Source organism: Heloderma suspectum, chromosome 2 (genome assembly GCF_057233095.1).
Source record: "Heloderma suspectum isolate Gila_16-S chromosome 2, 16-S_ref, whole genome shotgun sequence".
Lineage (NCBI taxonomy): Eukaryota > Metazoa > Chordata > Lepidosauria > Squamata > Helodermatidae > Heloderma > Heloderma suspectum.
This window is the reverse complement of record NC_139459.1, coordinates 169,403,828-169,430,568: the sequence shown is the minus strand read 5'-3', so window position 1 is coordinate 169,430,568 and position 26,741 is coordinate 169,403,828. Positions and strand designations below refer to the sequence as shown.

Sequence of the window (26,741 nt, the reverse complement as noted above, 5' to 3'; positions counted from 1 at the left end):
ACCCACCAATAACCCTAGAACCCTAATTAACTCAGAATGGGTTGCCGTGATGTGCAAACAGGCCCAACGGCACTAGGAATGGAACCCTCTGAGGGCCAGTATTTTTTTACCTGAGGGCTAACTAGAAGTAATCTTGGCAAAGATGCGATCCCAACCTTGGCTTTCCCAATAATAGAGAATAAGTGGGCAGGACACACAGAGCAGTATTGGTGGGCAGCAAGGGAGCTTAACTGCTAACGCTGGTGAGCCTGGACTTTCCTGAATCAGCATCTATAATTTTATTCTGTGTTATGAAAAGCCCTCACAAGGTGGCTTACAATAACAATGTTAAAAGCAATGAACACAACAGTGGAGTAAGTAACACAATAAAACCAGCATCAAATTATATTTAGGAATCCAGCAGTATACCAAAACAAAAAAAGCTTGGCAGAAGGGACATGTATTTGGGGCCAAGCAAACTTCTCAAGGGAGGCAGTTCTACAGATATATGACCCTGGTAACTGCCAATCTTAGGGCCTGGGTAGGTTCCTATGAGTGAACTGTATGACTTGGTTTTTATTACGTTTTAAACATTCTGCCCTTCTGTTGAGCTCAGGGCATCATGCATGGTTCTTCTCTCCCCCTCCCATCTTCACAACAACCCGGGGAGGTAGGTTAGGCTGAGGATGAGCCCAAGGAAACCCAGTGAACTTCATGCTGAATGAGGATTTGAACTCAGGTCTCCCCAGTCAGAGTCAGCCACTTTAGCCCAACCTTCCCCAACCTCCAGATGCGTTGGACGACAACGCGCATCACGCCCAAACTGCTGGCAAACATGCTGGCTGAAGATAAGAGTTGTAGTCCAGCACATCTGGAGGGCGCCAGGTTGGGGAAGGCTGATTTAGACACTGACGCCACACTGGGTCCAAGCAGTTCAAATGCAAATAACCCGGTAATGGGCGGGGTTTCTTTCCGCGCGCCTTTAAGTCCTCCCGCCATTTCTTCGTCACTTTCCGCTCCTCCTCTAGCGCTGCCTCGGTGTGAGCCTAGGCCCCGCCCCCTCGGATTTAGGCCGCGCCCCCGGCCTCTTCGAAGCGCCTCTCGCTCCTCTGGAATCGTAGAGAGAGAAAATGCGGTACGCAGCTTAAACTTCCGGTGAAAAGTCGAACACCGCCATTAGATGTCGTTTTGCACAGGCGAGATTCTATTTTCTTATCTCTATGATTCTGTTGGGGGGGCCGCTCTATCCCTTGACTCCTCTCTGTTGGAAGCCCTCTACACGCTTTGTATTGGGAACTAGAGCGGGAAGCCAGGCCGATGTGAGATCGGAAGCGGCAATAAAAAATGCGGCTGCCTATGCCCTCTTCACTGTTTCTAACAAAATTCGGCGCTCACGAGAAGAAAGCCCCTTTGGCGCCTGATGTCATCAGCCGTGGCCGGAAGTGGCGTTATCCTTTAGCGCGCATGTCCGGTATTTGTAGCCCAGCAAGGGACGGGGGCTGGTGGCGCCATGGTCCGGCTTGGGATTCCGCTGTGGACTTGGGGAGCTGCTTCGCGGGTGAGGGCGATGACGGGGCAGGGGGAGGTCTACTGCAGTCTTGCCCGACCGGGCGCCCTCCAAATGTGTCGGACTACAGCTCCATAATGGCTGGGGATTATGGGAGTTGTAGTCCGGCACCGCTGGAGGGCGCTCGGTTGGGCAAGGCTAATCTAGTGCCTCATGGCAAGAATCCGGCTGCACCGAACCCAGAGGCTTTCTGGTCCAGCACCCTCCTTTCCCCCACCGTGGCCAGCCAGAAGCCTCTTGGGGAACTGAGAAGCCGGGCGAGAAGGCAACAGCCCCCCCCCCCCGCTGATAAGCTCTCCCCCCGAATTTGCCCTGTTAAATCTTCCAAAGGCACTGACGCTAGCATTGACCCCTGCTAGCTGGTATCATACTTGCTGGTATGGCAGCAAGCTGATTCCGTAAATTCGGTATGCATTGCGTGAAGAAGTACTTGCTTTTGTCTGGCATGAGGCAACTGAATGAATTTGTTGTTGTTTATTCGTTCAGTCGCTTCCGACTCTTTGTGACTTCATGGACCAGCCCACGCCAGAACTTCCTGTCGGCCTTCGCCACCCCCAGCTCCCCCAAGGTCGAGTCCGTCACCTCCAGAATATCATCCATCCATCTTGCCCTTGGTTGGCCCCTCTCCCTTTTGCCTTCCACTTTCCCTAGCATCAGCACCTTCTCCAGGGTGTCCTGTCTTTTCCTTATGTGGCCAAAGTACTTCAGTTTTGCCTTTAATATCCTTCCCTCAAGTGAGCAGTCTGGCTTTATTTCCTGGCGGATGGACTGGTTTGATTTTCTTGCAGTCCAAGGCACTCTCAGAATTTTCCTCCAGCACCACAGTTCAAAAGCATCTATCTTCCTTCGCTCAGCCTTCCTTATGGTCCAGCTCTCGCAGCCATAGGTTACTACGGGAAAGACCATTGCTTTAAGTATGCGGACCTTTGTTGTCAGTGTGATGCCTCTGCTCTTAACTATTTTATCAAGATTTGTCATTGCTGTCCTCCCAAGAAGTAAATGTCTTCTGATTTCCTGGCTGCAGTCAGCGTCTGCAGTAATCTTTGTGCCTAGAAAGACAAAGTCTGTCACTGCCTCCACGTTTTCTCCCTCTATTTGCCAGTTATCAAGCTGGTTGCCATAATCTTGGTTTTTTTGAGGTTTAACTGCAACCCAGCTTTTGCACTTTCTTCTTTCACCTTCGTCATGAGGTTCCTCAGCTCTTCCTCACTTTCAGCCATCAAAGTGGTATCATCTGCATGTCTGAGATTGTTAATGTTTCTTCCAGTGATTTTAACTCCAGCCTTGGCTTCATCAAGACCAGCAATGAATTTTTATTTATTCACAATAAGTGATTGTCAGCAGGGAGAACGGTAATAAAGCTAACAAAATATGTTTAACATCAAAATACTACTGTTACTATAATTAGTCATAATATTTATGTTTAGCATCAGAATATGATAATATTTAGTCATAGTATTTAATTTAGTAAATTTATATACTGCTTAGCGTATTTTTTAAAAAAAATTCTAAGTGGTTTACAAAGCAAAGATTAAAATATATCATAATAAATACAGAAACATTTATGTAAACATTTATAAAAATATTAAAACCAAGCTCTCGGAACACCATAGTTAACAGATAGATTCTGAATTATGGTTCCCCTCTTCCCAATTATGTACGGACTAGGTGATAGCCATGAGATCAGAAGAATCTACCCTCAATTGGCTCTCTTGGATAGTACATCTCCTCTTGTTACCAGGACAGATCTCTGGTCACAGAGGTACCTGTTTGCTTTGATTTGTTAATAAGAACAGAAGAAACTGCCTTGTTAGATCAGAATAATGGTCTGTGTAGTGCAGCAACCTGTTTGTTCCCAGCACCTGGTACTTCAGGGTACTTGTCTCTGGACATGGAGGCTTTATTTAGCTGGTGTAGCTACTACCTCCTTATAGACCTGTTTTCCATGAGTTTGTTCAGTTCTTTTTCTAAACTAGTAGTCTTCACTACCTTATCTTGTCAGTCCACTCCAGCCCTGAGTTACCTAAAGGATCCCTGACAGATGACTGTCAGAGCTCTGCATCTAAAGAAGCCTTCCCCAAACTTGTGGCCTCCAGTTGTGTTAGAATACGTCAGCCCCAAGCCCTTGCTTGTGATGATGGGAGTTGTAGTCCCAACATATCTAGAGGGCACCAGCTTAGGAAAGTCTGATCTAAAGCATTCTCAAAGGTCTGAAAACATGGGGGTGGGGGTGCAGAGAACGACGCACTTTTCACAACAGTCAGGAAGGTGATACCTTCCTGCGGTATGCCACTGAAAGGCATTTAAGGCAAGATCTTAACTTTCTCACACCATCTGTAGCGAGCAAAAGTGTATACCTAAGCATAAGCATGTTGGAACTCGTTATTTTTATACATAGCATCATCAGTTAAATTTACAAAGCAACGTAAACAGGAAAGGGGGGTGTAAAACAAAAAGCAGGTCCCTTCCCAAGGAGCTTACTGCCTACATTTCAATAGCGAGGAGAGACATTGAACAGGTTCGGATGACATGCTAAGGCTTGTTGTGGGTTATTTAACCCTAAAACAGACCATGGGTTATGAGAGGGTTATTTAAACCTCGCATAACCCACGCTCGCCAGGTTCACACAACATGACAACCTTGGGGTTTGCATATTCAAAATGGCAGCTACATGTGTCCCTGCCTCACCGTGGGTTAAATAACCTGTGATGGGCTGTTGGGTCACATGAACAGTCCCAGTGGGTGTGGTGGGAGTGTGGCGGAAACAAAAGTAAGGGTAATGGGGTGAATATGGGAAAATACATTTACATGTGGTTCTAGCTTAATCTTATATATACACAAGATCATAGTCCTGTGCTGTATTTCATATGGACTATGAGGGTCCATAGTGAAAACTATGGGCTTAAACCAAAATACTTCATAGGAAAATTGGGGGTTGAGCTGGGACTTGAAACGTGAGGGAGGTGGCAGCAAGTTGGTTTTCTGTGTGCGCATAAGCAGCAATGGAGAGCAAGCAGATTTGTTTATGGGAGCTGTCTATTAAATAGACCATTTGTAGAGGCAGCTCGTAGGAGATCGTCAGTCTCACTCCATCTCTGTTTTAATTTTCACCCCCAGCTTTTGTCTACGTTGTCAAACCAGACAGGTTTTCTAGGCAATTCTGGCGTTTCAGCTAGTGCGGTGGATGCAGCTTCTCTAAGAGGTAAGTCCTTTCCATAAGTGTAGAGCATTTTTGTGTTTATTTATTGCATTTATAGCCCACCTTCCCTCCAAGGAGCTCAAGGTGGCATACATGGTCTCACCTCCCCAAGTTTATATCCTCACAACAACCCTGTGGGGTAAGTTTTGCTGAGGGAGTGACTGGCTCAGCATCATCCAGTGAGCTTCATGGCTGAGTTGGGATTTGAAGCTTGGTCACCCCAGCCGTAGCCTGACACTCTAACCACAACACCGCTGTTACATTTCTGGGGTCCTGATCTACTCAGGTCCCAGTCAGACCAGATTAGAGGATTGCCAAGATGAAACAGAGTCACAGATGTAGAGCTGGAAAAAGTGTGGAAGAGGGCAACTAAAATGATCAAGGTGCTGGAGCAACTCTCCTATGAGGGAAGGTTACAACAGCTGGGATTGTTTCACTTGGAAAAAGGGGAGATGTGATAGGAAGATATTTTTCTCCCTCTTTCATAATGTTAGAACCTAACTGGGTCATCCCATGAAGCTGATTGGCGGGAGATTCAGGTCAGATGAAAGGAAGTACGTCTTCATACAGCGCATAGTTATACAGTGGAATTCACTACCACAAGATGTAGTGATAGCCACCAATTTGGATGGCTTCAAAAGGGGGTTAGACAAATTCCTGGAGGAGAAGGCTATAAGTGGCTACTAGTCCTGCTGCCTCTGTGCTGTGTCCAGTAATCAGAGGCACCAGTTGCTGGGGAACATGGGTGGGAGGGTGTTGTTGCGCTCATGCCCTGCTTGTGGGTTCCTGGTCAACAGCTGGTTGGCCACTGTGTGAACAGAATGCTGGACTAGATGGACCCTTGGTCTGATCCAGCACGGCTCTTCTTAATGTCCTTATGCAACAAATTAACAGTTCATTGATTATACACAGGTGATAAATGGATGCAGAAAGAAATGCAAAGATAGCTCACATGTCTCTTCAGCCGATCGAAGCAGGCCTCCATCACAGCTGACTGTGTGCTCAGGTTCCCGCAGGACGTTGCCCACGAACCAACAAATTCCTCCTGGCTGGCAGTGCACATTTTCCCCCTGGAGCGAGACCAAACTGGTCTGCTCTTGGTAGTAGCTTATATAGCTATTTTCCATGTTTAGTAGGTGCCTGAAAAATCACAGGCTAGGAGATAAATCACCTTTCCCTCTAAGAACAGGGCCCCAGCTAACCAACAAGGGGGTGGGGGGGACTTTCTCAGCTTCTTGGTGAGACAGAGCAAAACATCCTTATCTTGGAGGGGTGAGGTAACTTGGCAGAGCCCGAGCAGTTGCGAGATTGCTTACATATGAAGCTGTACTTGCTTGGTACCAACTGTCTCGTGAGAGAGGCCTATTAATTAACTAAAAGCTGTCCATTATGCCCTTAGCACAGTGTATAGGACGTGACTGTGGGAGCTCACGAAACTCCTTGCCATTCTTCCAGTGTCAAACCCACTACTACCACTCTGATCATTTATGCTATTTCTCATGCCTGGAAATATTTGCAAGTATTTCAATAAACATAATTTCCAAGTAAAGCTTAGAATTTGTTAGACTATAATGTTTTCCTATAAAAGTATTTATTTTATGGAAACTACCAGAAAAACCTCTGATACAGCACAAAATTAACATGGTATACTTTTACAGTTTCGTTTTACTTTACTAAATACAAGTAACACATACCAAATCAGATCTCAGTCAATCTAGGGCAGTGTATTTTTTTTCTGATTCAAGATTTTCCAAAGAAACCCCACATTACTGCTCCATACCATGACAAAAACTGAGGGCATTTAAAAATGAGAGCCAACCCGTCTTTCTCTACCACAGTAGTCCTCAGCTCAGAGCAGCCTTCCCCAACCTGGTCCCCTCCAGATGTTTTGGACTTCAACTCCCACCAGCTCCAGACAGCATGGCCAATGTTCAGGAATCCTCGGAGTGAAAGTCCAAAACATCTAGAGGGTACCAGGTTGGGAGGCTTCTTCAGAGGAAGAAGTGTAAAATCCTCCAGGTGGTAGGGTTGGGATAACCTGCTTTAGGAACTTAACACACTCTCAAATGCTGAAAATATGGCTGACAAAATTCCAGGGGACTGACTGTCTACAAATGTAATGCAGGTATCCAGACATTGGAAATAAATGTTTCCTTACAGTTATGTCTAACAAATCTGATGCTAGGAGCTAGTTATTATAAATATTTGTCCAGCCTTGCTTTGAAATCTTTTATTGGACTTACATTAATAGATTACTAGATAGACCTTTTAATAGATCGGGGTTTTATAAAAAAAAAAAATCCCAATACAGGCTTGTAAATAAGCCACTTGTAGTGAGGAAGCATTTCCTCCAAGAAAGGAAGCATTTATAAATTGGATAAGAGATGGTTTCTTTCTTTCATGGTGTCAGTGTGCCACAGATTACTCAAATGTTTGTGTATATGGCCTTGTAAAAATGTATATGGGCGAAAGTTTTAAACATAATTTCAAGGGAAACCCAACCACAGTTACATCACCAATGTAATTATTCTGTATCTTTTTCTTTTGCTTCCTTTTAGAAACGCATCCCGATGTAGTCTCCAGTGACCCCATTCTACGGAAATGCAGCATTGCCATCCCCAAACACCTCACACCTGTCCAGGCCTGGGTGGAGTCCTTGAAGCGTTACGATGCCCGACATGTGGGCTTGACAGACTTGCATCCTGATGTCTTCGCAGTAATGCCTCGGTAAGGACTGAAATTCTGTTCATGTTTCTAGCCCTCATAATTGCAGACATGGGTGGCAATGAGCAAGCAGTGTTGTTTTTTTTTTAAGTGCATAGTGATCTTACATGAAGCATTTAATGAATTAAGGAGTGGAGAGGAAGGGGAAGCAAATGGTGATAGAGAAGGGATGGGATATTCATTTCATTTTCATTTATTGCATTTCTATACTGCCCAATAGCCAACGCTTTCTGTGGGGTTTACAAAGATTAAATCCTTAGAATACGATATAGTAACATAAAATAAAACCAAGCTACAAAAATATAATAATTTCAAACAATCAACAATAAATCCCAATTTAACAGTAAATCCGAAGACCATTAAAAACCTTACCATATGCTGTCCATGCCTGGGAGTAAAGTCTTAACCTAGCACTAAAAAGATGACAATGTTGATGCTAGGCAGGCCTCACCGGAGAGAGTGTTCCATAATTGCGGGGGGGGGGGGGGGGGCCTCTTGTTGCCATCCTCCGAGCTTCCCTTGTTTATGGGCTAAAATGGGGTAAGGCATGACACACATGAGTCTGGAGTTCTTAAAGTGACAAGAGTCCTCCTGGCGAACACCTGGCAGTCCCAGGGACCAAGCTAGACCTGCCCACATGTATCATAGGGGTAAGATGCCTGAACCATGCCTCGAATTTGGCTGTGTTTTGCAGGAGTCTGGGCTTTTCAGTTAGTTCTTGCTAGCCACGTTTGTAGTCGTGCAAAAAGAAATTAACCCAAGTTTTAGGTGCAGACTGAAATCTGATACCCTCCTGACTACCCCAGACCAGGCTGCAATGTGATATCGTCCCCTCCCTCTACCTCTGATAAAAAGGAGGTTTCAGCCACCGGTATAACAATCTTGCATTTAAATTCCAAACCATTTTGACCCCATTTCTCTCACTCTCAATGGTTGCTGTGGTGTCGTCCATTTCCCAGGTCTCTTGCTAACTGTTGTGTGTTTTTCCCTCAGCGTTGATATCCTACACATGGTGGCCATCTGGCAGAGGAATTATAAGAGAATTGTAAGTGTTGGTATGTGGGTAGGAATGTATGACAGGGTTTTAGAGGCACCAGGCTGGTGTCTGGGCTGCCTATTTTTATTCATTCATTCATTCATTCCATTCCATTTCATTTCTATTCCGCCCAATAGCCGAAGCTGTCTGGGCAGTTCACAAAAATTAAAATCAAATGGCACACAATAAAAAAATATAAAATATGCAACATTAAAACAACAATATAACAATACAACCACAATAAAACCTAGCAGCAGTACAGGAATTTAAAATACAGATTTAAAACAGCAAAGCTAAAGGTCTAGAAAGCTAAAATGCCTGGGAAAATAAAAAGGTTTTCACCTGGCGCCGAAAGGAATACAGTGTAGGTGCCAGACGAACCTCACTAGGGAGCTCTTTCCACAGCCGGGATGCCACAGCAGAAAAAGGCCTCCTAGTAGCCACCCGCCTCACTTCCTTTTGCCGGGGCTCACGGAGAAGGGCCGCTGAGGATGATCTTAAGGTCCGGGCAGGCACATATGGGAGGAGGCGATCTTTCAGGTAACCTGGCCCCAAGCCGTTAAGGGCTTTGAATGTTAACACCAGCTCTTTGAATTGGGCCCGGAAATGGACTGGTAGCCAGTGCAGCTGAAAAAGTACTGACATAATGTGAGCTCACTGGCCAGTCCCTGTTAACAATCTTGCTGCCCTATTTTGGACCAGCTGAAGTTTCCGGACCATTTTCAAAGGCAGCCCCACGTATAATGCATTGCAGTAATCCAGACGAGAAGTTATCAGAGCATGGATAACTGTAGCTAGGCTATCTCTGTCCAGATAAGGGTGTAGTTGGTATACCAGCCTAAGCTGATAAAAAGTTCACCTGTGCCTGAAGTGACAGTTCTGGATCCAAGAGCACCCCCAAACTATGAACGTGATCCTTTAGGGGGAGTGTAACCCCTCCAGAACTGGTTGAATATCACCTAGCCGGGCAGACGAATCACCCGCTAACAGCACCTCTGTCTTGTCTGGATTTTCAGTTTATTGGCCCTCATCCAGTCCATTACCGTGCCCAGGCACTGATTCAGAACAGCCACTTCCTCACCTGGGTTTGAACAATTAATAGTTTTCAGCTGCAAGTACAATATTAGGCAAGCTTTTCAGTTTCAAAGTTGTAATGAATGTTTTCCAGGTGATTATTCCTGGCATGCATATATGTCACTGAAATCTATGTATGTCTCAGTGTGCAATGGAACTAAGAAGTAGTGATTGCAAAACTGAGGGTGCCTCAATGACCTAAGTGGCAGAGAGCTGAACTTTGTTGAAATTAGGGATGTACGAATTGTGTACCTTCCGTGCCACTTGACTTCCGCAGTTTGCGGCCAGTGCTCCGTACCATCGTTCGCAAGCCCCCAGAATACTCTCTTTTTTTCCGCTCCACAAATTATGAAGATAAAACCGTACCGACAGCTGTAATTCTGCATAACTTCCGTAAGAAAGGCTATTTTTCTTAGTTATTTACATATTTTTTCCCCTGCCCTGAGACGTGCAGTGATTACTTTAAACCAAAACACTTCCTTCTTCTCGGGGCTTCCCAAAACAAGGCTGCCCTAGGTGTGCCTGAGCAATGCACTCTTTGTTTAAAGCAACGCTGTTTGAAAGAAAGAAAAAACCTTTTAAAATGACTGTGCTGGTCTGGAGCCCTGCACGAGGTATTATTCCCCCTGCTAGGCTTTCTATTTCCACATCCAGCCTTGTTGGTGACATTGTGAGGCTAAAATGGAGAGGAGAACCAACTCTGTGCATGTCTACTCAGAAGTAAGTCTTACTGAGTTCAATGCGACTTACCCGTACACATGTCAGCACCCCGCTTGCCCCCAGCTCAGCTTTGTATTTCCACATCCAGCTCATTAGCAAACCTCCTGTTAGTTATCTCACTGGGTGACTTTGGGTTGGACTCTAACCACTACATCATACTTCTGTTATATGAAACTCTTGAAGAAAAAGAGACCATATAATGGAAAGTTCTTTCTGAAGCATTCACACTTGTACAAGTATAGCATGAAGGGAAAGATCAGCAACCTTCTCTTTGTTTGAATAAAAAGCACACTGCACATGTTCAAGGAATGGACAAAATGAGGAATAAACATACCAGGGAATATGAAGAACTATATTCTTCTATTGTGTGTGTATGGAATCTCCCTCCATCCAGCTGTTCCCTGGGAAACCCCCCCCCCCACTCACCCAAGGGTCTTCTGAGATAACTAACAGGAGGTCTGATAATGAGCTGGATGTGGAAATACAAAGCTGAGGTGGGGGCAAGTGGGGTGCTGACATGTGTAGGAGTAAGTTGCATTGAACTCAGTAAGACTTACTTCTGAGTAGACATGCACAGAGTTGGTTCTCCTCTCCGCTCAGCTTTGTATTTCTACATCCAGTTCATTACTGAACCTCCTGTTATCTCAGAAGACCCTTGGGTGAATGGGTTTTTTTTCCAGGGAACAGCTCCCCTGAGGGAGATTACACACACACACACACACACACACACGAAGAATATAGTTCTTCATATTCCCTGGTATGTTTATTCCTCATTTTGTCCATTTCCTGAGCCATGTGCAGAGTGTGCTTTTTATTCAAACAAAGAGAAGGTTGCTGATCTTTCCCTTCATGCTGCATTTGTACAAGTGAAGTGTGACTGCTTCAGAAGCAGAAAGAACTTTCCATTATACTGTCTCTTTTTCTTCAAGAGTTTCATAACAGAAGTATGATGTAGTGGTTAGAGTCCAGCCCAAAGTCACCCAGTGAGATAACTAACAGGAGGTTTGCTAATGAGCTGGATGTGGAAATACAAAGCTGAGCTGGGGGCAAGTGGGGTGCTGACATGTGTACGGGTAAGTCGCATTGAACTCACTAAGACTTAATTCTGAGTAGACATGCACAGAGTTGGTTCTCTCTGTTTTAGCCTCACAACGTCACCAACATGGCTGGATGTGGAAATAGAAAGCCTAGCAGGGGGAATAACACTTGTGCAGGGCTCCAGACCGGCACAGTCATTTTAAAAGGTTCCTTCCTTCAAACAGCGTTGCTTTAAACAAAGAGTGCATTGCTCAGGCACACCTAGGCCAGCCTTGTTTTGGGAAGCCCCGAGAAGGAGGAAGTGTTTTGGCTGAAAGTAAACGGGAGATGGAGGCTTTCAATTGAAAAACAACACCCACAAACAAGGTGGTGAGCACAATTCATTAAAAAAAAACAACACGTATTTATTATCGGAATATACTACCTTGTGTTTTTATTTACAAAAATTTCGCGACTCTGTGTGGATGACAAAAAAAAAAGCCTCATGACTGCTGGCTCCACAGGACCTCGTGGTGCTGTTCCGCAGAGTATTCCGTGGCACAGACTGAAGGGAATTCTATCCCATTTCAGTCCGTGGCGGAATTCTCTGACATCCATAGTTGAAGTAGAAGAGTGTTTGTCGGCATATGCACAGTTTTTTGAGTTGCTAAGATTAATTAATTCCCAGCCAGCCATGCTGACTGAAAGGTGCTTGGAGTTTTAGTTCAACACATCTGGAGGTCATCAGGTTGGGGAAGGCTGAATTAGTGTCCCATAAGGAATAGAAATCTGCTGCTTTTTTAAAAAAAGGGCAAGATTCTCAGGAAGCTATATTCTGCACCAAATATCACATTCTACTTATTAAATGATGCTGTGGAATTGCAGCATGCATACACAGTCAGCTTCCCTTCCTGCACCATGTGTGCTGCTTATCCTGTAGTCTCTTCTCTACAGCCCCATCTTCCCCACTCTGCTTTGTGCACTATTAGAACATTAGCACATACTGTGTGGCTTGTGGGGATTAGATGCAGGACTACCCCCAAATTTATGGGGTCCTTCAGAAAAGGCCCACAGGAGGGAGGGGGGCACCATTTAAATTTCCCACTCTGCCCTGGAATGAGACAACATTGCGCACTCCAGGTTGTTGTAGGAAATTCAACATGGAGACTCGTAGCCCAGGGCCCAAGGGTGCTGAGGCCAGGCTTGAAAGCTTAGAACATTGGCGTCAGAAACGTAGCTGGTGCCAAAAGGCTTCTTGCTCTTCTATAAGTCTATATTGGCAATATGGTATTGGGTATGGAATCCAGCTTCCCGAGAGTCTCAGCTGCATTTTTTTTAAAGAGCAAGTTTCTAGCCCTTATGGCTGCAAAGGTATGCTCACAAGTGTGTTGGAAATGCCTTCTGAAATTTCAGACTAACGTAGTTGTGGTTATCTTTGCAATCATGGGGGCTAAAATATGAATACAATTTCAGTCCTTACCAGAACATAACTGCAAATACACTGCTGCTGGCTGTTGAGATGTTTTGAAATAATGCAGGCTGCAACATGAAAAGGGGTTTGGATGCAGCTCTTTTGGCTCCCATACTCTTCCTCACACACCACAATATCTTGAACCCTGTTTCTTTAGCCATATACATCTACTCCCCACTTGCTTAAAAACACAGTAAAGACTTTGCACTAGTTCCTTAGAAAAGGGAATTTCAGAAGAAGATTATGCACACACAAAATGCACATGCTGATCCCAGTTCCCATGACCTTGTCCTTGGTGCAGAATTTGAAAATGGTGTTGTAGAGCGCATGGCACTTTGGGTACGGATTGCAAATCAATGGAATTTGGACATGCTTGCTTAATCCTGGCTGGTGAAATTCCATTATCTTCATAGATTTAGACAGGAGGTTGAGAGGAGGTAGGTGGTGTGAGGAAAGAACTGTCTAGTGGAATCTTGCAGGGTATGTTGGGCCAGAAACTGTGTGGGGAAGTTAGGCATTGATATAAGGAGAGGACATGGTCTCTGAAGAGCAGAGAAGGCAGTATCCAGAGTCAGTTTGTGTGTGCTGAGAAGTCTCTGGTTGTCCGAATTTTACCTCAGCCATGAATTCCATTAGGGAAGCCACTCAACTTCGGCCCCACCCTCGGAGTACAGGGATAATAATAAGTGATTTTATAAGGTGTTCATAAGGATTACTGAGGTAAAGTCGATGAAGCTCATTGAATACTCTGGTGAACTTGGGCTTGGCACGTGCTGCTCTGACCTAGCTTAACGTTTCAGAGTTATGCCAAGACAAAGTCACGCGCAGAGGTGCATGGCGGTGGCAAGAAGCCCTGGGCACAGAAGGGCAGTGGACGGGCCCGACATGGCAGCATCCGGTCACCTTTGTGGCGTGGTGGTGAGTGCTTTTCTCTCTCGGTTCTTCCTGCTTCTTAGAGTAGCGTGAGGTACGTTTACTCTGTGAGCCTTGAGGATACTAGTGGCCCCTTTGTGGCTCGGGGTGCAGCAAGTTTTCTGTCCACAGACCTGATCACTGATTGTGGGCGTGCTGCCAGTATGCAGCCAAGATAACAGTGTGGCGTAGTGGTTAGAGTGTTGTACCGGGACTTGAGAGAACAGGGTTCTAGTCTCCACTTGGCCATGAAGCTCACTGAGTGACTTTGGGCCAGTCACTGGCTCTCAGCCAGGATTGTTTTTAGGAGGAAATGGAGAGCAGGAGGCTCATGTACGCCACATTAAGACTCCTTGGAGGAAAGGCAGAATATAAATATAACAAATAAATAAATGTTTGTTCCAGCTGATGCCCCTTTGACTTCTCTCTCCCTTCCTCCTAGGTGGTGTGGCCCATGGCCCCCGTGGCCCCACCAGCTACTACTATATGCTCCCCATGAAAGTGCGTGTCCTGGGCCTCAAGGTGGCACTGACAACCAAACTGGCACAGGTACAACAGCCACATCTCTGTGCGAATGCAGACAGCTCTACCCAGGCTCTGGGTGAGCTTCCAGTCCTTGCAGAGTTGACGTGTGGCTGATTTGGCAAGGCGGGGGAGCCATTCTCTGCATATGGAGGCTCCATTTAACATCTAGCAGCAGTAATGTCACTTGGCATTTATGTAGTGCCTTCAGTGTTCAAAGCACTCCGCGCATGTGATCACAGTAAATCTTACAACAGTCCTGTCAAATTGGGTTGCTGCGGCTGAGAGAATGTGAATGGTTTCAGAGAATCCTAGAGTTGGATAGGGGCCTCGAAGGCCAACCCCCTGCTCAGAGCAAGAAACCGAGAGGTAGAACATCCCCAGCAGATGGCTGTCCAGCTTTTGCTTAAAGACCTCTAGGAAGGGAGAGCCCTCCCACCCCCTGCTAATTGGTCCCATTGTCAAATGCTGAGGAGGCTGGTGGCTCTAATGTCATTGGGGCAGTGAATCTACTCCGGGTTTCAGTCAGAACTCTAAAGGAGCTATTCAAAGTGCTTTGCGAAGCACCTTGGATACCTCCTTTAGAGTTCTGACTAGTTCTGACTGAAACCCAGAGTGGATTCACAAACACACCCCGACATTGGAGCTACCGGCCTCCACTGGTCAAACTGCTCTTACTGTTAAGACATTTCTCCTTATGTTCAGCTGAAATCTCCTCTCCTGAAGCTTAAGCCCATGAGATCCAGTAGTCCTGCCCTCTGGGAGCCAGCGAAGAACAAGTCTTTGCCCTCTCCTGCATGTCAGCCCCTCGGGTATTTGTAGAGCACTGTCGTGCCTGCTACGCACCCCCTCAGTCTTCTCTTCAGGCTAAACATAACTAGTTCTATCAGCTTGTCCTCATAGTTCTCCATACTGCTCATGGGAATTGCCATCCAACACATCTGAAGGGTGCTGGGTTGGGGACGATGGGAGTTGCAGTCTCACACTTCTGGAGGCTGCCGGAGTGGGGAAGGCTGGCCTACAGAATCTTGTATTGGAGAATCTTGGCTTTTACTTCTTTTTTTAGAGGGTTCATAACCGTAAGTTACTGCTTAGGGTACTTCTAGGAGAGCATGCAGGCGGTGCCTGCAAAGCTCTTGTTCCATTCATGACTGCATCCCTGCCTCATGAGTTGGAGGCATGGCCTGGCCAACTTCTGCTATGACTCCATCACTCTTTGCCATTTAAAATGTTAAGATTCCAAATAAAGCAGGTATCGAGGTCATGTTTCTGGGAAGTAAGCAAAAAAGTGCAGATGGTGAGATTTGTATGTGGAGCTGGTGGTTTCACAATGTAACGCATGTGTGTGTGTTTGGGGAAAATACATGTAGGTTTGGTTAAATAGGCAGGGGCCAGAGAGTGGTCAAACCACAGGGGTAGAAGCGGGGTGGCAAAGGGAGGCAGGGCAAAACGTGGGGTGAAAGGGGGTGTTGGACATCATAAAAGGCCAGTTGTTTGACATTCAGGGTGGAGGTTGTAGGAAAACAGAATGTTTACTGTAGAGTGGGCTCTGCCACCATTGTTGGTCTCATTGATTCTCCTGTCCCCCTTGACTGCATGGCTTTGTTTCTGCCCCCTCCCTGAAAAGTTCCCTTTTGATGCTTTGCTGATATGCGGACTTGCTTCGGTGATTAAAGGCGCAAGAAAATCCTTTTTTCTGTCTAAACATGCATAGGATTGTGCCCTATATCACTGTAGAAACATCTATGACTTGGGCTGATTCCAGTTTATGTGCAGATTTCCCCAACCTATGGCCATGCTGGCTGCCCATGACTGGAGCTGGAGTCCAACCCCTCTAAAGGGCATCAGACTGGAGAAGGCTGGTTTGATGCATGCCTTCCTCGTACTAGTCAAACTGTGCCACTACTTTGGATTGGCCAAACTGGCTGCCCCAGTTCAAATCACAGGTGGTGAACTGGGGGTTGTAGTTTACAGTTCTGGCAGGGCGACTTACTACCTCTCCCCCTCTTTTGTTTTGCTTTATGTTTAATTTTTTTTTTACACTTCAAACGCCCCTGGCTTTGCCATTGGCTTCACCAGTACAGCAGTAGAGCCGTGGAGGTACAGCGGGGTTAAAATTTGGAGTTGTTTCTTCCGAAACAACCAAGAGTTCTGGTTTTGTACATCATGGAGAACAACCCGGGGGTGTCGCTGGGTTGTTTAGCGCAGCCAAAGTGGGAGAGTGGCTGGGAGCCAGCTGGCTTGTTTCTGTGCGCTCCCAAACAACCCACAGTTTGATAGCCATGGGTTGGTTGTTGGGTGCCAGCGGGACATTGTCTCTGTGATGAGCGTTACCTCTTGAGGACATCAGGCAGTGGTTCCTTACAAGCCCTGCGATCATTTTAACCAGACAGTGAACCTGGGATTTCCTCTGTGCAAAGCATGTTCTTCCCACTGAGCTATGCTGGCACACCCAAGAAATTTGAGGAAATGAGGCATGTGGCAGCAAGGCCACCTACTTGGTTCATCAATGGAGAAGTAGCTGAGTGAACAGGCTTCTGTAGAGTAGATAATCGTGTTGAATCTCTGTTTTGTTCCTTCTCCTGCAGGATAATCTACATGTCATAGACTCTCTAGAGATCCCAACCTCAGACCCCCAGTATCTGATGGACCTGGCCCGATATAGGCACTGGGGAGCGTCAGTGCTGATTGTGGATGTGTGAGTTTGCTTCAGGATCTGTTTGGGGATGTGACTGAGGATGGAGGCGTTCAGTGGCTCCACCCTATAGTGCAGGGGTGGGGAACCTCGTTCACCTGAGGGCCAAATTCCATTTCAAAGCAGCTCTCAGGGACTGCATTCCAGTGGAGGGCAGGGCCAGAGGCAAAAGGGGCGGGGCCAAAATACAAACCCTTCAGCATATTGTAGCTTAAAGCTCTCACTGCCAGCAACTAAGCCTTAGGAGGGGCATTTCAACTTTTCAGAATGGGGGAAAAACTGTACACAAGCCAGGAAGCCAGCAAATGATAGGTGGCTGGGGGAAGGGGGTGGGGCCAGGTGAAGGGGCATGGGCCAAGGGGGATCCCCAGGGAGCCCAATTGGTACCCCAATTGGTACCCCAATTGGTACCCCAATTGGTACCCCAATTGGTACCCCAATTGGTACCCCAATTGGTACCCCAATTGGTACCCCAATTGGTACCCCAATTGGTACCCCAATTGGTACCCCAATTGGTACCCCAATTGGTACCCCAATTGGTACCCCAATTGGTACCCCAATTGGTACCCCAATTGGTACCCCAATTGGTACCCCAATTGGTACCCCAATTGGTACCCCAATTGGTACCCCAATTGGTACCCCGGGAGGGCTGGTTCCGGCCCCCAGGCCTGAGGTTCCCCACCCATGCTATCGTGGGAGGTCGGAGCTTCTGAGACATGAGTTTTGGGCAAGCTGAGTTTTGGAGACAGCTGGACAAGATTTTGGTTTCACCAGGGGTTGCTGGTACATTGAGCCATGGAAGCGGGTTCTGTAATAACCTATGAGTTTGTGGCAATTTTTGCCCATGTCAGCAGTTTTCAGACTGTTTTTCAGGGAACCCTGAATTCAGCAGCAGCTTATTAGGGGGTCTTGAATGAGAAGATCAGTAACGGGCAGCAGCCTCCCTTAAATGAAAGCTTACCCAGCGCTGCTCCTCTTTGCTTGTGTTGAGCAGTCACAGGAGAATGCTGGATGAGTGTTGGAGGTGTCATGGGATACATGCTTGGTTCATCCAAGGCAGCAGTAAGAGCCACCAGGCCTGCCCCCTGTGATCTCACTCTGTGCCCAAGAATATGTCTTGGCGAGCTTGCAGTGCCCGCCATGTCCATGGAAGACAAGTTGAGATAGGGAAGGTTCATTCAGAGTGGGAAGTTAGAAAACAACCAGCCTGGGTCATACGGTACAAACCTTCCAACCCATGTGCCAGATGGCTGTTGGTTCATGTGTATGAGAAAAATGGCACTGGCTTCAGCCCCTTGCCTTATGACCTAAACTGTGGGTATTTGCGGAAGAGCTTTGGGGGCATCTGATTTGGCTGGGATGCTCTCAATCACAGCAGACGTTACCTTTCCTGTGTAACTTAGGGTGTGTGTCTGCACACAGTGGCCCACATTTCCACTGTGCATCTTATGATTTAATCCACGTCGGGGGGTATTTTGAGGCACCCTTAGTCCTAAATGCCCCAGAGTTGTCTTGAAAGACTCTCGTTTCTTGTATAGGTGTACAAATCCCTGCCTGTCTTACTGGTTGGAAAATTGGCCCGTTGTGGCTGGGACGCAGTTTCCTTGGCTCTGACATCTAAGCGGTCAAGGGCCCTGAAACCCAAATCTCCCGTGGAAGTGCTTTGCTGGGCCTGGTTTTGCTTGCGTGCCTGTGGGGGTGGGTGCAGAGCAGTCTCCTCTCCGTACAGTTCATGCAGTCATAACTTCGTACTGAAACGGCAGGGAGTCTTGCATTACTAAAGATATACACATCTATTGTGGGATAAGCTTGTGTATGTGACAAAAGTGGGCTCTTGTCTACAGAAACTTAAGCCACGATTAAGGTGCCACAAGACCCTTTGATGTTTTGCTACCACGGAGTAACATGGCCAACCCTCCAGAACCCTCATACCCTCAGTGAGGCTTCTGAATCAAGGACAATTCTTCTTAAATAAGCTTGAGCCCCTTTACTAATGAAATGTGGCATGGGCTCTAAGCGCTGCCCCTCTGCTGCCAACACCCCCAGGGACAGGGAGGAGCTGGAGCAGATGGGGACTCCACCAGCACTGCATGCTATCCAGCCAAAATGGGGGGTAATCGCTAGCATTTTGCTCCCAGGGCTTAACCGGGTAGAAGATTCCTAATGTTTCCCTCTCTGGCTTCCAGCAATGAGATACCTGAGAACATCAAGTCTGCAGCAAATGGCCTTAAAACCATCACTGTCCTGCCAGCCATGGGTGAGTGGGGGTGAGGGAGGCAGGTGGGAAGGAGCTTCTGTAGGCTGACTCCCTGCAGGCTCAGGGTCTCCCTGCCCCAAGCTGTCCAAGCAGCACAGCCATTTCCATCTCAACAGCGAAGAGGGAAACATTCTTGTCCTCGTCCACCCCTTGGCATTACTTTGTCTGCAGATATGAGCTACTTATGACTCCTGGCGATCACTGTCTAGCAGGGGTAGCAACCTGGCACCCGTGGATACCAACACGCCTCCAGCGCCTTTCATGCCTTTCTTGGCACCCACCAAGGTGCCCTTCCCCTCCCACATCTCTAAGTAACTTAACACATGTTCTTTCCGGCAGCTGGGATCACTGGAAATAGGTTTCTGTTGATGCCGAAAACTGTGGGCTCAAAGGTGCTGCTTGGTGTGTTGGGGTTCAGACCCCACCTCTGCCTTGTACTCAGTCTTTGAGGCATGTTACTTGTTCTTTGCCACTCGTCCTGTGGAAGCCATTTTGTGGTGGTGCCCAGGACAGCTTCTCCAGTTGCCAAATGTGTCCACAGGCCCCCAAAGGTGGCCTACTCCTGCCATAGTAGTCTTAGCAAGAAACAAATTGTGCAGATCAGATACCAGCCATCTTGCTTTGTATCTAATATTCTGAAATATTACTGTGCCGTTCCTGTCTGGGTTCCACCTTTTCCCCAGCCTCCACCTCTGAAACTGAGAACCAAACCCCTCAGGAATGCCTGCTTTCACTTTGGGACAGCTGTACCTGCTGTCCCACAAGCTTCAGCCCTTTTACCCTCTCTGGGTTCCAGAGAAACTCAATGTGCTCAATTGGTTTTCTCAACTCACTACAGGAGAAGTAACCAGGAAATAATAAAGGTAGTGTAAAATCCAACAACACATGGGAATTTGGAATTTTAAAAACAAATAAATATTTAACACAAGAAGGGTTATATGTTATTACTAATCAATCTATGCTTGGTCCTAAACTACATACCTACTCTACCCCTTCTGAATCCTATTCCCAAAGCTCCACTCATTAGATGTACAGTCATGTGAAAAAGAAAGTACACCCTCTTTGAGTTCTATGGTTTTACGTATCAGGACATAATAAAAATCATCTGGGCCTTAGCAGGTCTTAAAATTAGGTAAATACAACCTCAGATGAACAACAACACATGATATATTACACCGTGTCATTTATTTTACAGAAATAAAGCCAAAGTGGAGAAGCCATGTGTGAAAAACTAAGTACACCTTATGATTCAATAGCTTGTAGAACCACCATTAGCAGGAATAACTTGAAGTAATCGTTTTCTGTATGACTTTATCAGTCTCTCACATCGTTGTGGAGGAATTTTGGCCCACTCTTCTTTACAACATTGCTTCAGTCAATTGAGGTTTGTGGGCATTTGTTTACGCACAGCTCTCAAGGTGCTGCCACAGCATTTCAGTCGGGTCGAGGTCTGGACTTTGACTGGGCCATTGCAACACCTTGATTCTTTTCTTTTGCAGCCCTTCTGTTGTAGATTTGCTGGTGTGCTTGGGATCATTGTCCTGTTGCATGACCCAATTGCGGCCAAGCGTTAGCTGTCGGACAGATGGCCTCACATTTGACTCTAGAATACTTTGGTATACAGAGGAGGTCATGGTCGACTCAATGACTGCAAGGTACCCAGGTCCTGTGGCTGCAAAACAAGCCCAAATCATCACCCCTCCACCACCGTGCTTGACAGTTGGTATGAGATGTTTGTGCTGATATGCTATATTTGGTTTTCGCCAAACGTGGCGCTGTGCATTATGGCCAAACATCTCCACTTTGGTCTCGTCTGTCCAAAGGACATTGTTCCAGAAGTCTTTTGTTCAGATGCAACTTTGCAAACCTAAGCCGTGCTGCCATGTTCTTTTTAGAGAGAAGAGGCTTTCTCCTGGCAACCCTTCCAAACAAACCATACTTGTTCAGTCTTTTTCTAATTGTACTGTCATGAACGTTAACATTTAACATGCTAACTGAGGCCTGTAGAGTCTGAGATGTAACTCTTGGATGTTTTGCAATTTCTCTGAGCATTGCACAGTCTGCCCTTGGGGTGAATTTGCGAGGACGTCCAAAAGGTCAGTTTACATTCCAATTCCAAAGAAGGGCAGTGCCAAAGAGCGTTCAAACTACCGTACAATTGCACTCATTTCACATGCCAGCAAGATTATGCTCAAAATTCTGCAAGCTAGGCTTCAGCAGCATGTGAACCGAGAACTACCGGAAGTACAAGCTGGGTTCCAAAGAGGCAGAGGAACTAGAGATCAAATTGCCAACATTCGCTGGATCATGGAGAAAGCAAGAGAATTCCAGAAAAACATCTATTTCTGCTTCATTGACTATGCTAAAGCCTTTGATTGTGTGGATCACAACAAACTCTGGCAATTTCTTAAAGAGATGGGAGTACGAGACCACCTTACCTGTCTCCTGAGAAACCTGTACGAGGGTCAAGAAGCAACAGTGAGAACCGGACATGGAACAACCGATTGGTTCCAAGTTGGGAAAGGAGTACGACAAGGCTGTATATTGTCGCCCTGCTTATTTAACTTACATGCAGAGTACATCATGAGAAACGCCGGGCTGGATGAATCACAGGTTGGAATTAAGATTGCTGGGAGAATTATCAACAACCTCAGATACGCAGACGTTACCACCCTAATGGCAGAAAGTGAAGAGGAGCTAAAGAGCCTCTTGTTGAGGGTGAAAGTGCAGAGTGCAAAAGCTGGTTTGAAACTCAACATTAAAAAAACGAAGATCATGACATCTGGCCCCATCACTTCCTGGCATATAGAAGGGGAAGAAATGGAAGCAGTGCCAGATTTTACTTTCTTGGGCTCCAAGATCACTGCAGACGGTGACTGTAGCCATGAAATTAAAAGACACTTGCTCCTTGGGAGGAAAGCTATGGCAAACCTAGACAGCATAGTAAGAAGCAGAGACATCACCTTGCTGACAAAGGTTCGTATAATCAAAGCTATGGTTTTCCCAGTAGCAACATATGGCTGTGAGAGCTGGACTATAAGGAAGGCCGAGCACCGAAGAATTGATGCCTTCAAACTGTGGTGCTGGAGAAGGCTCTTACGAGTCCCCTGGACTGCAAGGAGGTCAAATCAGTCAATCCTAAAGGAAATCAACCCTGACTGCTCATTGGAAGGACAGATACTGAAGCTGAAGCTCAAATATTTTGGCCACCTAATGCGAAGAGAAAACTCCCTGGAAAAGACCCTGATGCTGGGAAAGATTGAAGGTAAAATGAGAAGGGGATGGCAGAGGATGAGATGGCTAGATAGCATCACCGTTGCAATGAATATGAATTTGAGCACACTCCAGGAGAGAGCGGAGGATAGGAAGGCCTGGCGTGCTATGGTCCATGGGGTCACGAAGAGTCGGACACGACTTAATGACTGAACAGCAACAACCACTCCAGGGAAGATTGGCAACTGTCTTGAATGTTTTCCACTTGTGAATAATCTTCCTCACTGTAGAGTGATGGACTTTAAATTGTTTGGAAATGGCCTTACAACCCTTCCCGGATTGATGGGCAGCAACAATTGCTTCTCTAAGATCATTGCTGATGTCTTTACTCTTTGGCATTGTGTTAACACACACCTGAATGCTTGAGACCGGCAAACTCCTGATACTTCGGCTTTTATAGAGGTGGTCACACTTGCTGATGATCAATTACTCAAGGGCATTTGATTAGCAGCGCCTGGCTGCTACTTGGCCTCTTCATACCTATTGAATCATAAGGTGTACTTAGTTTTTCACACATGGCTTCTCCGCTTTGGCTTTATTTCTGTAAAATAAATAATGACACGGTGTAATACGTCATGTGTTGTTGTTCATCTGAGGTTGTATTTACCTAATTTTAAGACCTGTTAAGGCCCAGATGATTTTTATTATGTCCTGATACGAAAACCGTAGAACTCAAGGAGGGCGTACTTTCTTTTTCATATGAGTGTAGCTTCTTTAGTCTCTAAGGCCCTATCTAAACTTCTAGCTGTCAGTTCCTTCTTTTATAACCTCGGAATCCTCGCACACACTCAGGCCCTGCCCACCTTTCACTCCGCCCTAACACTATTAACCCTATCTTAACCTGGATTAAATTTAACATAATAGAAACATACATAATAAAACAGACAGATGTTACAATTACACTATAAGGGGCCTCTGCAGGTGCAAAGGGTATCTTTCGTCTCGCTGTCACAGTTAACAGCTACAGTCTGAAGATATTTCCTACAAATCTTGCTGGCTGCTTCGGTGATTAATGTCATCCTTTATGTGGTTAACATATCCAGGTCTGACCGTAGAGCCCAGATGATTGCCTAGCAAGGCCAGCCCCTATAAAGGGTCCAAAGAAATCTCTCCACTCCCAAACCCCTTCCCCCATAGACTGTTGACCTCTCCTTTGGGCGGTAGACAGGTCCCTCTGCACCTGCACCGCATCGCAGAGTGTGTGCCACCCACGGAGCCAGCACCCACCGGGGTTGTGCCTGCCTTCTTGGTCTCTTTTTCTTGTGTAGTTTGGTAATTTGGAGCCCAGCCAACTGTGTATAGGAGACCAGATTTGGCACAGGAGCTTCCAGTTTCTGACACCACTACTTCGCCCATCTAGCATTCTTAGTGTTACAGAAAGAGCAGGAGAGGGGCTGTAGCTCAGTGGCAGAGCCCCTGCTTTGCATGGAGAAGGTCAGGTTTGATCCCCAGCATCTCCAGGTAGGGCTCGGAAACAATCATGCCTGAAACCCTGGAGAGCTGCTGCCAGTCAGTGTCCACAGTGCTGGGCTAGATAGACCCAGGGTCTGGCTCGCTACAAGGCAGCTTCCTCTGTTCCTCAGGCTGGACCACCCCACCCTTTCTGCCTTCTTCACTACCCTTGGAGAGCGGCCTCTCTGTTTAGCGTCCCGCCAGATCTTCTCGCCATGGAAAGAAGCTGAGAAAGATGCTGCCCCTCATCTGTGGGTTCACACTGCACTGTCGACACAGCCTGCCCACGTCTCTGTCGTTCCCTCCACAGGTCTTAATGTGCACAGCATGCTGAAGTATGAGACCCTCGTACTCACGCTGGATACCATCTCCTTCCTGGAAAAGAAGCTGCTGTGGCATGACTCGCGATACAGCTCGCTGTACCCCTTCCGGTTGCCCTACAGCGACTTCCCCTAGCCTTTGTGGCAGAGATGGACTGAACAGCTGTGTGTATTGGCAGCTGCAAGCGACACGTTGCCTCCCATTCCATGCGCCCGAAGAAGTGTCATGTTTATCCAATATGAAATTAAAGTTAACTTGTCTGCCAGTGTTACAGCCTGTCTTTAGGCGTAGTTCCACTTCCAAAAATTATTTTACATTGAAACAAAGTCTGAAACAGTGGGGTATTTCTTTCATTCATTCATTTCATTTATATCCCGCCTTTCTTCCTCCTTAAGGAACCCAAGGTGGCGTATATAATCCTCCTCCATTTTATCCTCACAACAACAACCCTGTGAGGTGGGTTGGGCTGAGAGTCTGTGACTGGCCCAAAGTCAGTCCTGGTATTGCTGGGCCATTTGCACAGGCAAGGAAAAGGGGTGGGGGGAAGTAATATTCAGTGCTTGTGTAGTATTTTTCAGAAGAATGCAAGGGTCTGACGCCTTGCTGCATCAGACCAGGGCTCTTCCTAGTCCAGCATCTTGTTTCCAAAACCATTTCCCCAGCAATAGGATTTTGCAGTTATCAGTTCTGGGAAAATGGAAGTTTCCCTGCAATGGAAGACCCTACTTTGAGGAGAGGTGCTTGGGGATGCTGGCCATGATGCAATGTCATGGAAAGAATTTAGATTCCCACAGCAGTTTAGTAGCACTTATGCACTTTGGTGTGAAAGGCCATTGCTTCATAATGTAGTGTTCTGGTTTCTAGCCTCTGTGCCCCTCCCTCTCATTTGCTCTCCTTCGTATCGCAGTCTCTGTTAGTCTGAGGGAAAGAATTATACAGCTGCCCCCCTGCTTTGGGGCAGCCCCCCCTCAGAGAAATGGAGTGGACAGGCAGGTACACCATGGCAGGGGCTGTGCCTAGGGGTGACAGTGACGCTGGCTTCACTCAGATGGACAGCTGCGTAGCTTTGCTTGAAGGTTTTGCTGTGTCAAACTAAGGGCTCGTCCAGCCTGTGTGAAGCTGGGTTCATTGGCTAGTATTTAATAGAAAATGGCATTCTAATGAATTACAAGTTTGTGTAATGCAAAACCAAAGTGGACTATTAAAAAACAATGGTAAATATACCAATATCATGTGTTTTGTTTCCAAAAATCCATAAGTGATTGCCTAATTTTTTGGAATTCCCTGGGAGCTGATTGGAGTTTTTGCCAGTCAGAAGATCAATAGTGTTAGACAAACTTCTTTGAAAGAAACTTGGCCTGTGGTGGAAGTGTTCTAGGGCACACTAGAGGCCCAGCTTGCCTGGCCACCGCTCTGCGTGACCTGACTACGCACCATAGCACATGCTGCAGAATCAAATTGACAGCATACTCAGGGATTTTGTGGCATGCAAATCAAAGCAGAAAAGAGTCTTGAAAGAAAAAGCCTGAAAACCCTTGTCTTGGAGGAATGGTGGGATGCAAATTAATATAAAGCCCCATCCCTCGTGAGCTCTTGAGAATTCTAAAGGCTCACGCCAACTGGCAGAGCAAGCTGGAATAGGACGGAAATAAGATGTGGTGGAGCCTAGTGGCTAAGAGACTGAGCTACGCATCCCAAGATTCAAGTTTGAATCTTGACTCTGCCATGAACTCATTAGGTGATCTTAGGCAAGCCATTCTCTATAAGCTCTTCTGTAATATGGGAATGATAATTACTTTCCAGTAAGAATTGCAAGTAAAGTGCTTTGAATATCTGAAAGTACTGTATGGATGATAAGTAATATTACTTTTCACCATAGATAATAGGAGTGGAACCCCTGTCCCCTTCATCCATGCCCCCACCCCAAATATCCTTGCATTTGAGGTGCTTAACTTGAATACAATATTTATTACATTTTGATACTTTCCGATAGTTGAAGCTCTCTGGGCTGTTCACAGGAATTAAAACTAAAACAGCACAATAAAATATAATATAAAAGTTTAAAACAACAGTAAAACCAAAATAAAAATAAAAACCAAAATAAAACCTAGCAGCAGTGCAAAGATTTAAAATACAGTAACAGGTGTAAAACAAACTGAAAGACTTAACATGCCTGGGAGAATAAAGTCTTCACCGGATGCCAAATGCAAGACCACAATGTGAGGCCTGGTGAGCCTCTCTGGGGGGCCCTTTCTGCAGTTGGGGTGCCACAAAAGAGAAGTTTGTCTTAGTAGCAACCTGCCTCACTTCCTTTGGGGGGGGCTCCCAGAGAAGGACCTCTGAAGGTGATCTTATAGTCTGGGCAGGTCTATATGGGAGGAGACATTCCTTTAGGTAACCAAGCCCCAAGCCATTTAGGTCTTTGAATGTTAATACCAGCGCTTTGAATCGGGCCCAGAAATGGACTGGCAGTGAGTGCAGATGGAAAAGTACCGGCATAATATGATCACGTTGTCCAGTCT

The 26,741-nt window shown here is 46.3% G+C and overlaps 1 protein-coding gene across 2 annotated transcripts; it reads left to right on the top strand.

The window, feature by feature from the left end:
* Positions 1–1,429: 1,429 nt before the first annotated feature.
* MRPL4 (mitochondrial ribosomal protein L4) lies at positions 1,430–25,440 on the top strand. Of its 2 annotated transcripts, none has more exons than XM_084835904.1 (9): positions 1,430–1,537; positions 4,664–4,748; positions 7,304–7,472; positions 8,463–8,514; positions 13,588–13,705; positions 14,142–14,248; positions 16,810–16,919; positions 19,103–19,173; positions 24,209–25,440. In XM_084835904.1, exons 1-9 carry the CDS (start codon positions 1,490–1,492, stop codon positions 24,352–24,354), a joined length of 906 nt encoding a protein of 301 aa, XP_084692030.1. In that variant the 5' UTR covers positions 1,430–1,489; the 3' UTR covers positions 24,355–25,440. The 2 variants fall into 2 exon arrangements, with proteins under 2 accessions (XP_084692030.1, XP_084692031.1); XM_084835905.1 differs by having other exon boundaries at positions 24,030–25,440.
* The last annotated feature ends 1,301 nt before the right edge of the window (positions 25,441–26,741 follow it).

Excerpts from the sequence above, each read along its gene's own strand:
- MRPL4 (XM_084835904.1), top strand. The coding sequence starts at position 1,490 with ATGGTCCGGCTTGGGATTCCGCTGTGGACTTGGGGAGCTGCTTCGCGG. Across the intron at positions 1,538-4,663 it reads CTTGGGGAGCTGCTTCGCGG|CTTTTGTCTACGTTGTCAAA; the intron begins GTGAGGGCGATG and ends TTTCACCCCCAG. Across the intron at positions 13,706-14,141 it reads GTCACCTTTGTGGCGTGGTG|GTGGTGTGGCCCATGGCCCC; the intron begins GTGAGTGCTTTT and ends CCTTCCTCCTAG.